We start from the raw sequence: 12,500 nt of genomic DNA, 5'->3' as shown, positions 1-12,500 counted from the left end.
ATGTGTTTGTGTGTGTTTGTGTGTCAGTGTTGTTTTGTGTGTTTGTGTGTGTGTGTGTGTGTGACTTGTGTTTGTGTGTCAGTGTTGCTGTGTGTGTTTGTGTGTGTGTGTGTGTGTGACTTGTGTTTGTTTGTCAGTGTTGCTGTGTGTGTGTGTGTGTGTTTGTGTGTTAGTGTTGCTGTATGTGTTTGTGTGTGTTTGTGTGTCATTGTTGTTTTGTGTGTTTGTGTGTGTGTGTGTGTGACATGTGTTTGTGTGTCAGTGTTGTTGTGTGTGTGACATGTGTTTGTGTGTCAGTGTTGCTGTGTGTGAGTGTGTGTGTGTGTGTTTGTGTGTGTGTGTTAGTGTTGCTGTATGTGTTTGTGTGTGTTTGTGTGTCAGTGTTGTTGTGTGTGTTTGTGTGTGGGTGTGTGTGTGTGTGACTTGTGTTTGTGTGTCAGTGTTGTTTTGTGTGTTTGTGTGTGTGTGTGTGTGTGTGACTTGTGTTTGTGTGTCAGTGTTGCTGTATGTGTGTGTGTGTGTGTGTTTGTGTGTCAGTGTTGTTGTGTGTGGGTGTGTGTATGTATGTGTGTGTGTGTGTGTGTGTGTGTGTGTGTGTGTGTGACATGTGTTTGTGTGTTATAGAGTCGCAGACAGTCACAGTCAGGAGGTGGCGTTCAAAGATGTTTATTTCAGACCTGGACAGATCCGACGCCACTTTATCACCGTCCCTCAGGGAGCAACATGGGCAGGTAATGAGTGTGTGTGTGGTTATTTGTGACTTACACAACAGCTTGTTGATTAACGGCTTTTTTATTTAAATTTAATTTCGACAGAATTTACGTGATGTCGTATTACACGTTAATTGTGTTGTTTTTTATATAATTAATTGCACGTAATTAACACAATTTCACATGCTAAGATAAAAATTTTAATATGCAGATTAATCAATCAAATAAATCACCATAAATAAATATTCAGTATAATACTTGAATTAATTATAAATAATTAATATAAACTAAATATTTATACACTTTTGTTGACTATATTATAAAAAATATTAATAATGGTAAAACTTTCAAATAATTTTCATTTGTTAACATTAGTTAATGCATTAATTATCATGAATAAACAATTAACAATATATTTTTACAGCATTTATTCATGTTTGTTGATGTTAGTTAAATAAAATACAATTGTTAGTTTGTGTTAGTGCATTAACTAATGTTAACTAATACTTTTCATTTTAAATATTGGTTAATATATACTGAAATTAATACAGTTTAAAGACAATTTATGTTTATTTAACCGATATTTGTATTTTATAGATCTGATTGTTTGAGGAGTTTACTCTTAATTTCTTTCAGAGATATCATTAACGTCTCACTCCGGTGACGTGTCGTCGAAGTTCGTCCTGCACGCGGTTCATCTAGTGAAGCAGCGAGCGTACAGAGCCAATGAGTTTTATAAGTTTTCGTCTCTGCTGGAGAAGGGCTCGCTCACGGAGGCATTTCCTGTGCTGGTACACGATACACTAACATCACAGATTGTGCTCAGTACGTGTGTGTGTGTGTGTGTGTGTGTGTATCATTTGCTGTCAATCAGGTCACATATGCGTCTTTCTCTGTGTGTTTCTCAGCCAGGACGGACTTTAGAACTGTGTGTTGCCCGCTGGTGGGCGAGTCTCGGTGATGTCACTATTGACTATGTTATTTCCTTCCACGGTCTGGTGACATCACCGTCTCCTCTTCATATAGTGAGTTGGCCCGTTTCCATCTGTGTTGCTTTGTGCTGCTAATGAGTTTATAATTTATTACATAAATACTGAACTGTGTGCAGCACGCGTCTGAAGGGATCTCAAGTTTTGAGGTTTGCTCTCCTTTAAGATATGAAGATGTTTCTCCAACCATCACGCTGAAGAACTGGGTTCAGCCACTGAGGTAACAGACACACGCAGACGCGCACGCAGACAGACAGACGGGCACAGACAGACAGACGCGCGAACCACACACACACACACACACACACACACACACACACAGAGACAGACAGGCGTGCAGACAGACAGAAAGAGACAGACAGGCGCACAGACAGACAGACAGCAAGACACAGACAGAACAGACACACACACACACACAGACACACACACAGATACAGACAGACAGACAGACACATGCACACAGACAGAGACAGACAGACAGACAGGCATGCACACAGACACAGACAGACAGACAGACAGAAAGAGACAGACAGGCACGCAGACACACACAGACAGACAGGCGCACACAGACACGCGCAGACAGACAGACAGAGACACACACACAGACAGACACGCGCACAGACACACACACACACACACACACAGACACACACACAGACAGACACACAGACAGACACGTGCACAGACACACACACAGACAGACACGTGCACAGACACACACACAGACAGACACAGACAGACAGACAGACACACACACACTCGCACACACAGACAGACACACAGATACAGACAGACAGACGCGCACAGACACGCACAGACAGACAGACACGTGCACAGACACGGACACACACTCACAGACAGACAGACACACACACAGATACAGACAGACACACACAGATACAGACAGACATGCACAGACATGCACACAGCACACACGACAGACAGACAGACGACGCACGCACGCACACACACACAGACAGACAGACACACAGATACAGACAGACAGACACGTGCACAGACACGCACACAGACACGCACACACACAGACAGACAGAAACACAGATACAGACAGACAGACACACACACAGATACAGACAGACAGACACACACACAGATACAGACAGACAGACACACACACAGATACAGACAGACACACACACAGATACAGACAGACAGACACACACACAGATACAGACAGACAGACACACACACAGATACAGACAGACAGACACACAGATACAGACAGACAGACACACACAGATACAGACAGACAGACACACACACAGATACAGACAGACAGACACACACACAGATACAGACAGACAGACACACACACAGTTTTATGGGTGTTCAATCATAAATTTCTCTATAAAATAGAAACCATCTGCATAAAATGAAATCTGCACTTTTGCTGCTCTTCAAGTGAAATGGATTTAAATACTTTATTCATCTTCATTAATGATGTGTGTATGTGTATGTGTTTGTGTGTATGTGTTTGTGTGCGTGCGCTTGTGTGTGTGTGTGTGTGTGCGCTTGTGTGCGCACATGTGTGTTGTTTGTGTGTGTGTATGTTTTCTACAGGCCTGTGAGTTCTAAAATCAAACCTCTTGGTGTGAGAGACGTGTTACCCAACAACAGACAGCTGTATGAGATTGTGCTCACTTACAGTTTCCATCAGGTGAGTTTTGATGCCTGTAAGTTTGATAAGGAAGAACATTTATACACTTAGTGTATCTCTCTGGAAAGCATAATGATACTTATTGAATTACTGATTTATTATTTTCAGCCTAAGAGTGGGGAGGTGATGCCGAGCTGTCCTTTTCTGTGCGAGTTATTATATGAATCTGAGTTTGACAGTCAACTCTGGCTCCTGTTTGATCAAAACAAGAGACTCATGAGATCTGGAGATGCCTATCCACACCAGGTGACCTAACCCAACCCCCTCATAACCAAAACACTGCACAAATGTACACTCAATGTAAGCTCCATATGAATTTGCTCCTGACATTTGATGTTGTTTAATGCGGCAGTACTCTGTGAAGCTGGAGAAGGGCGAGTACACGCTGCGTCTGCAGGTGCGTCACGATCAACAGAGCGAGCTGGAGCGCTTGAAGGATCTGCCGTTTATCGTGTCTCATCGTCTGACGACTACACTCTCACTGGACGTCTACGAGTCGCACCGCGCGGCCATGCTGGCGAAGAAGAAGGCGAACTCTGTCACATTGTGTCCTGGAGCGTCACATCCATTCTACATCACTACTCTGCCTGATGACAAGTGAGTGACCAGACTGAGATAGAAATAGTAATGGCGAATTCAATTAAAAATGTATCACTTAAGCTGCGTTCACACTGCTAGTGACTTTATCGCTGCAGGTCGCCAGTGGCTGGCGGTGAAGTCGCTAGTGGGTGTTCCCACTACTGGTTGCCTAGTAACGTTTATAAATGACATTCACGGATGTCATTCCATTGTTGTTGACAGCGAATCGCTTTTCTTGGCGCTAAAAACAAACATTTTGGAGGGAAAAGACTAAATATAAATGGAATCAGTACATAAAATGCTTTATATCAAAGATGAACAAGAAACAAGGCGTGCTGTTTGCCATAGCGGCGGTTTATCTGCGGCGAAAATGCAAACGCCGGTCTGTCTGGGTCCATAAAATCCCCGTGATCTCAGATACACCTTTCCACGCAGTATTTTTCTTAAAAATGTCCTTGTACGTGGGAAGAGACATATCATAGAGCACTGGAACATTTCTAACAGCAAGAATGAGCCTTTCATCCATCTTTCCCCCGTTACTGCAGGAGCAGAGAGAGAGAGAGAGACAGACAGAGAGAAGGATCACGTGAGCTCTCCCGTCTTCTCTCCTATTGGCTGTCGCTTCCGTTAGTCGCTCTTCATTTGAATAAAGTTGAACTTGTCTCAACTTTGTCGCGTCGCTGGACACGCCCACATCTACTCGCCAACGGTCGCGACAGCTCGTGTCGCCGGAAGTCGCTGTGCTCTCATTGAAAATGAATGGGATGGAGTCGCTGTCGCTAGCAGTGTGTACGCAGCTTTAGATAGGATGAAATTTAGGGACCGTCACTAAAGATACAGGCAGCATTGGTGATAGGCCACAAGCAACATTTGATCCCGTAGACCACCTGATCAAGCTTCAAAACAACACAAAAGTATCATTCAGAAGTCTGATTAATTATTCATGAGGCTGTTATGATACGATAAGATTTAATGAGAAACTGAAATCGAATGTATTATTTAGTGTAAATGTTCACTGACCTCCATTGTGTGACATCACTGAGCACAACATTTATTCACAATTTCTCTCTTTGTGTGAAGAAAAAGAAAGAAAGTCATATATGATAAAATAAGGAAAGAGGCAAAATATTGCATTTGTATTTTTTATTTATTTATTTTTAAATCTGTATCAGCCATAAATGTTCATAACGGTGCATCCCTACTTTACCCTCCTATAGTGTTCGGGTCATTTTTGACCCAGTAGAGTTCATTCCTAATTTTTTAAATAGCTCATAGTTTTACGTATGGAACCAAACTTTGTGACTATATCAAGACTAACAAAATGAACATAATAAATTATTATTTAAAAAAAAAAACATTTTTATAAAATTGTTACATCTTTTGCATTCCGGGGCAGTTTCGACCTTGTAGCTTCACACATGATGATATGCAGATATCTTCACACTTTTGTGAATTGGATTGTTCTTAAAAGTGCTTTACATTTAGCCTCTTTCCCATACTCTCACACAGGCTTTTTTGTCTCAAAAAGGGACCGCATCTTGTTTACAAACATGCGCGCGTGCACACACACACACACACAAACACGCACACACACACACAAACACATACAGACACACAGACACACACACACACAGACAGACACACACATGCACACAGACACACACAAACACATAACACACACACACACATGCACACACAGACACACACACATGCACACACACACACACATAAACACACACATAAACACATGCACACACAGACACGCACACAGACACACACAGGCACACACACATACACACGCACACACATGCGCACACTCACACACACACACACACATGCGCACACTCACACTCACATGCACACACACACACAAACACATACAGACACACAGACACACACACACACAGACAGACACACACATGCACACAGACACACACATACACATAACACATATACACACATGCACACACAGACACACACACATGCACACACAGACACACACACATGCACACACACACACACACACACACATAAACACACACATAAACACATGCACACACAGATACGCACACAGACACACACAGGCACACACACATACACACGCACACACATGCGCACACTCACACACACTCACACACACACACACATGCGCACACTCACACTCGCATGCATACACACACACACACACATGCACACACACACATGCACACACACACGCACACACACACACACACACACACACACACACACACACACACACACACACTCACACTCACATGCACATATACACACATACACATGCGCACACACACACAGAACATAATAAACTATATGAACGGATAAACTGCCTAAATGACGGAGTGGAGGTCTGAATAAGGGTTGAAGGAAGAAAAGTCCTCATCTGTCGCCCTCTACAGACTGATCTAAATAATTCAGCACTTCATGCAATAAACAGAAAACATTTAGTTTAAAAACATTGAATACTAGTACAGATGTTGTGTAGTCGTTTTTTATGTTGTTTGGTTGTAAGAATTTTACAATTTAATTTGGTTGCATAGATTTTATGTCATTATGCAGTAATGAGTTATTAATTAATTAATTAATATGGAAGTTGATGACTAGAAATTCTCACTTAAAATATTTCTATAAATTTAATGCAACGTTATATTAAAATATAATTTCATATAAACCTTGATAAAACATATATCTCCACATGTATCACACTGGTTTGGCTGTAGTTAATGGATATTTTGAAACATTAAATAATTTAAAGACATTTTTATAATAAAAAAAAAAACATGCTTAATGCATAATAACATTGATATTTGTCAGTTAACATGTCATAAATGTAGATCTTTTGACATGTATGAACAGCTGAGAAGTTAACTATGAGATACAATATGGTTTATGATGAAAACAATTGGATTATAAATGTTATATAAGCTTAAAACTCCAGCGGGTCAAAACTGACCCCCAAATGTAAAAGGGGAGACATCACTTAAATCTGTCCCTGGTAAACGGGTACGGTTATCAACTGATGCTGGTCACCTCAAAATAGCCCACTATCAGCTAATTAATCCATTATTTGTGTGTGTGTGTGTGTTTTCCAGGATTCCTAAAGGTGCCGGTCCAGGCGGTTACATCACCGGTTCTCTGGTTCTGCCCAAGAGTGAGTTCGGCAAGAAAGCAGTGAGTGACAGTCTCTTGAAAAACACTGATGTCATGCGACATGTCTGTAGTTTCACTGCCCTCCTGATGGTGGCGCTGTTTCACCACCCACAACTCCTTCAAAGTCTCGCACACTAATACTGCTGACGATCTGGTGCTCTGTCTGTCGTTGGGCTGCGCAGTTAATCGCAATAAGAGCATGTGCAGTTTCTAAGTTGCAGTTAAACTGCCGTTTAATTCGCCGTTCTGATCGGTGCACATCTTCTGCACACTTTGTCCAGTACCAGTGTGTACCACTGAGAGAACTCAACATTAATCACGAAGAAACAGCGTTAACATCTGTCATTAATGCAAGAAATAATGGCGACATGATTTATCCGTCCATATCGCACAGCCGTAGTCTGACGGTCTGCTGTCGGTGTCAATCAATGACTGTGATTAATAGCATCACATTTGAAGGTTTTGAGAGATTGTGTCAGAGAGACTGTTGATTATTTGTATCTCTGAATTTAAAGCAATAATTAAAGTACCAAAATCGAATGGGTTTGGAATGACTTGAGGGTGAGAAAATGATGACTCCTACAGAGAGATGCTCTGCTGATATACGATCATCATTCCATCAACTTTCACATTCTGCTGTTGCCTCAATGATTAATAATGCCATTTTGGGGGAGGGGGGTGGGTCGGAGTATCTCAGCGAGGTCTCCTTAGCAACCAAATTGGCCCGGTTGCTAGGTAGGGTAGAGTCACATGGGGTAACCTCCTCGTGGTCACTATAATGTGGTTCTCGCTCTCGGTGGGGCGTGTGGTGAGTTGTGTGTGGATGCTGCGGAGAATAGCATGAAGCCTCCACACATGCTATGTCTCCACGGTAATACGCTCAACAAGTCACATGATAAGATGCGCGGATTGACAGTCTCCGACACGGAGGCAACTGAGATTCGTCCTCCACCACCCGGATTGAGGCTTGACTTGGAGCGCATTGGGAATTGGGTGTGCCAAATTGGGGAGAAAAGGCAAGAAATAAAATGGAGTGGTGGTGGTGTAGTGGGCTAAAGCACATAACTGGTAATCAGAAGGTTGCTGGTTTGATCCCCACAGTCACCACCATTGTGTCCTTGAGTAAGGCATTTAACTCCAGGTTGCTCCAGGGGGATTGTCCCTGTAATAAGTGCTCTGTATAATACATTGGTAATCAGAAGGTTGCTGGTTTGATCCCCACAGTCACCACCATTGTGTCCTTGAGTAAGACACTTAACTCCAGGTTGCTCCGGGGGGATTGTCCCTGTAATAAGTGCTCTGTATAATACATTGGGAGCCCTTAGTATAAAATTGAACTAAACAATGAACCATAAACCTACACACACCCATTACATCACTAACTACTGTATCCCATAATGCACCTGTATCTCATCAGTAGCATTATTAAGCATCACGGTGGCTTTATCTGAGATGGTTATGAGGGATTCTGGGTAACGTGGGTGAGAAGTAACGTGTCGTTCTGCTGTTTCTGTCACGCAGGATATCGTGCCGATCGTCTATCATCTGGTTCCTGCTCCGAACAAAACCAAGAATGGCAAAGAGAAGGAGAAGGAAGGAGAGAAGGAGAAAGACATGAAGGACGAGTTCTCTGAAGCCCTGAGAGATCTGAAGATCCAGTGGATGACAAAGTGAGTCTCACTGACGTTTAACCCTTTAAGAGTTCCTGTTTCAGTGGCATACCCAAAATTAAACTCTTATAACTGGACAAGGAGGTTCAAGTGTTCGGTATTATTGTAAAGAAAACTTTTCAATGTTTTTAATAACATAGATTATGATACATTCTGAGACTCTCAGACTAAGAAACTGCTGAAAAATCTAAATACAATTTGCCAAAATGTGCTTTTTTTTCTTATTTGACGTTATATATCTCGGGGTGTAAATAAGGTGCTTATGAAAAAACTGCTTTTGTTTTATTCCCAATCATGTCGACTCTATCTGAGAAAGTGTTTGTGTTGATACGACAAATCAATGAAAAGTTCCAACATTACAAATATAATTGTATCATAGTGTCCAAAAACATCTCCAAACAAATAAAAGATAATAATTGTACATAAGAACTAATTACACATGCAAACACAACAATGACTAAAGGTTTGCATAGCATGCAGACATGATTTTAGTCATGAGATTTCACAGAATGAGTTTCATTCTGTGTCATTTGAGTCATCATTGAGTCTGTGTCGTGTATTTGGCGCCATCTCCTGGTGGTCATATGTAACATTGTGCTTCATGTGGATTATCTAATGATCTATACATCTGATTATCTTGTGTGTGGACTCCATTGAAAGATAATCACAGACTAAGCAATGGTTATGTTCTGTTTATGTTTAGTGAAGTTATAAGCAAAAATGTGGCATATAAGCAACAACAACATAATTGTCAGACATATATTTAGATATTACACACTAAAATTTAGTCTGTGAGTAAAACAAATAGTCTGGTTTAGGGATGGGATAAACGATTATTTTTTAAACGATTAATCTAGCGATTATTTTTTCGATGCATCGATTAATCTAACGATTTATTTTTTCCAGTCCGATTCGATTTCGATTCGATTAATCGACTTGTGACAACACCGGTAATACCGGTTTCATCGGGGGTGGGGGGTGTATAAAATGTAAAAAAAAAAAAAAACATTTGCCGGGAGTTTGATTGACTGGCGATCTGATCAATCAATCATAATACGCCATTATTGTCCGACAAAGTAGTCAGGAGAGAGAAGATTAGCGTCGGTGGATTTGAATAATGGATTGTAGGCTACCGTACTGACGTCACAACAGTCCTTCTGATGTAGGCTACATTCATGTTTAGCCTATTTGATGCTATAAATTAACCAAGGAAAAGATGATCGGTTCACGAGCAGCTTTAACGGAGGCAATCTGTCACGACACATTAAAGAGCCACAAAATAGTAGGCCTATTTATGGTTTCATTTTCTTTGAATGACCAAATTTGAAAGTTGAGACTTTATTAAATGTTACCTGCTTGGTCCTGTCTGTCAGCGCGTTGTCAGTGTCCTCTATGTATTTTTCACGACATTCATAGCTATAAGCGCATTATTAATAGCTATAAGCGAAAACTTTAGGTGTCGACAATGTATTAAAGCCTACTCCAACATCGAGTGCAAAGTGGGGAGTTGAAAAAAAACTTACGGTTCTCTGTCATCTGCAGCTGCTCCCGGGTGGCTCCTCTTCAGGTGCTGGTGCATTGCCGTGGTGCTAGAATGGAAGGCCATCTCCATTTTGCAAAGACAACATATCACGGAATTGTTTCCTTTTAAATTAAAGAATTCCCATACTTTAGAGGAACGAGTGCATGCCTCCTTGCACTTCTGATAGTCTGAGGAGCCACTCGTGTTTCTACTACTCGCCGGCGCCGCCATCTTTGTTTTGGGTCCGACGAATCGATGCGCATATTTTGCGTTGACGCGTTGTCCCAGCCCTAGTCTGGTTGTATTTTACTCTTTAAGAGCTTTCCAACAACACATGACACATGAATATTTGATCAGTTTGATGTTTTTATTGATTGTAATAATATGTGCAGTGCAAAATTATTAATAGATGATCAAAACGCAACATTTCTGATTTATCTGCAGATTTCAAAGCTCTTGTTCAGTTTTGGTCATAATGTCACATGCACTGGAAAATAGAGCTTCTAAACTTGGTCGAGACTAGTTTTTAATATATTTACTTATTTTGTTTCTCGTGGGCCAATTCGAGCTTAAAGGGTTAATCTTCACTGCCTGCATGTTTTTCCACTTACTCTGTATTTCAGTAAATTAATAATAAATCATTGTGTTCAGGTTAGAGAACAACTCTATATATGACGAGTTAAAGGAGTTTTTCCCTACACACCTGCCTCTACATGTCCAGAGACTACATCAACTCGACTCCGAGAAGGTACATCACACGCATTCACATGTTCCACTCAAACATGTAAGAATGAAGCCGATATTTCAGCCATCTTGGTTCTGGAAGTGTTGTGTGTTTTCTATAGTGATTTCATAACCAAACAGTCTGGAGCCCTGTCTCAGTGATTTGGAGCGTGGCATGATTGTTGGTGTCAGAAGGCTGGGCATTTCTGGGATTTCTAGAATTTACTCCGAATGGTGCCAAAAACACCAAATATCCAGTGAGGGCCAGTTCTGTGGAGTGAACTATGAGCTGGACGTGTTCTCAACAGGTTTTGTGAGATTTACTGTAATGTTCCTTCACTAAACTGTGATGTTTGTCTTGAAGGAGCGTTTGACGCATTTGGGAGAGATCGTAGCTGCTGCTGATGTTGTTATCTCACACATCGATCAGACGGCACTGGCGGTTTATCTCACATTAAAGACCGACCCGCGGCCAGACGCTGCCTCCATAAAGTGGTACTGAACATTTCTACACATCACATCTCTAGATGGATAAATAATGTTCCTTATATTTAGTGTCGGGAACTCTGATTCATTTTAGTGAGTCGGTTCGTTCGGATGGTTTGTGTAAATGAACTAGTTCATATAAATGATTCACTGATTCACTTGAGCCCCACGCAGCTTAAACCGTCCTCTCTCTCTCTCTCTCTCTCTCTCTCTCTCTCTCTCTCTCTCTCATGTAGTGCTGGGAAAACTGAATCATTTAAGTGAATCGGTTCTTTCAGACAGTTTATATAAATGAACCGGTTACAATAAACGATTCCCTTATATTTAGTGTTGGGAACTCTGATTCATTTTACTGAGTTGGTTCATTTGGATGGTTTATGTAAATGAACTAGTTCTCATAAATGATTCACTGATTCACTTGAGCTCCACACAGCCTAAACCATCCTCTCTCTCTCTCTCTCTCTCTCTCTCTCTCATGTTGTACTGGGAATACTGAATCATTTAAGTGAATCAGTTCTTTCAGACAGTTCATGTAAATTAACTAGTTCTCATAAATGATTCACTGATTCACTTGAGCCCCACACAGCCTAAACCATCCTCTCTCTCTCTCTCTCTGCTCATGAGAATGTAGCGCTCGGACAACTGAATCATTCAAGTGAATCGGTTCTTTCAGACAGTTCATATAATGAACCGTTACAATAAACGATTCGCTTATGTTTAGCATTGGGAACTCTGATTAATGAGTCGGTTCGTTCGGACAATTCACGTTGATTCACTTAAAGTTATAGAAATACTGATTCACTTGAGATAAATATTTCCTTCTTTTTTAAAGATAAATATACATTTTTTATAAGTGTAAAATAGTAATGGGAGACTTGAGTTGTGAACCACAGTTTGAATGTTTTCAGTGATATGGAGAAGCAGAAGTCATCGCTGCTGGACGCACTGTGCAGGAAAGGTTGCGCTCTGTCCGAT

The 12,500-nt window shown here is 41.2% G+C and overlaps 2 protein-coding genes across 6 annotated transcripts in view; one reads left to right on the top strand and one right to left on the bottom strand.

Annotated features, from left to right (window-relative positions):
- Positions 1 to 12,500, bottom strand: part of trmt10c (tRNA methyltransferase 10C, mitochondrial RNase P subunit) — a 112,564-nt gene that overhangs the window by 52,715 nt on the left and 47,349 nt on the right. The window contains exon 3 of one of the 3 annotated variants that reach the window (XR_007970554.1): positions 9,192 to 9,422. The exons of the other annotated variants lie outside the window; for them this stretch is intronic. The gene's annotated coding sequence lies outside the window, so the exon portion shown is untranslated. Of the gene's footprint in view, positions 1 to 9,191; positions 9,423 to 12,500 lie in introns of those variants that run through there. 3 annotated transcript variants of the gene reach the window in all.
- LOC127643624 (tripeptidyl-peptidase 2-like) overlaps positions 1 to 12,500 on the top strand; it is a 72,206-nt gene that overhangs the window by 21,882 nt on the left and 37,824 nt on the right. For all 3 annotated transcript variants that reach the window (XM_052126415.1, XM_052126414.1, XM_052126413.1), the window contains exons 15-26: positions 625 to 731; positions 1,347 to 1,501; positions 1,619 to 1,735; positions 1,819 to 1,919; positions 3,281 to 3,377; positions 3,486 to 3,623; positions 3,730 to 3,974; positions 7,067 to 7,145; positions 8,646 to 8,794; positions 10,968 to 11,064; positions 11,404 to 11,534; positions 12,434 to 12,500. The exon at positions 12,434 to 12,500 is cut by the window's right edge and continues 141 nt beyond it. In XM_052126415.1, coding sequence (XP_051982375.1) covers positions 625 to 731; positions 1,347 to 1,501; positions 1,619 to 1,735; positions 1,819 to 1,919; positions 3,281 to 3,377; positions 3,486 to 3,623; positions 3,730 to 3,974; positions 7,067 to 7,145; positions 8,646 to 8,794; positions 10,968 to 11,064; positions 11,404 to 11,534; positions 12,434 to 12,500 — 1,483 coding nt within the window. The remainder of the gene's footprint in view (positions 1 to 624; positions 732 to 1,346; positions 1,502 to 1,618; positions 1,736 to 1,818; positions 1,920 to 3,280; positions 3,378 to 3,485; positions 3,624 to 3,729; positions 3,975 to 7,066; positions 7,146 to 8,645; positions 8,795 to 10,967; positions 11,065 to 11,403; positions 11,535 to 12,433) is intronic.

This window comes from Xyrauchen texanus, chromosome 5, assembly GCF_025860055.1.
Source record: "Xyrauchen texanus isolate HMW12.3.18 chromosome 5, RBS_HiC_50CHRs, whole genome shotgun sequence".
Taxonomy (NCBI): Eukaryota; Metazoa; Chordata; class Actinopteri; order Cypriniformes; family Catostomidae; genus Xyrauchen; species Xyrauchen texanus.
This window is presented reverse-complemented; position numbering and strand designations above follow the sequence as displayed.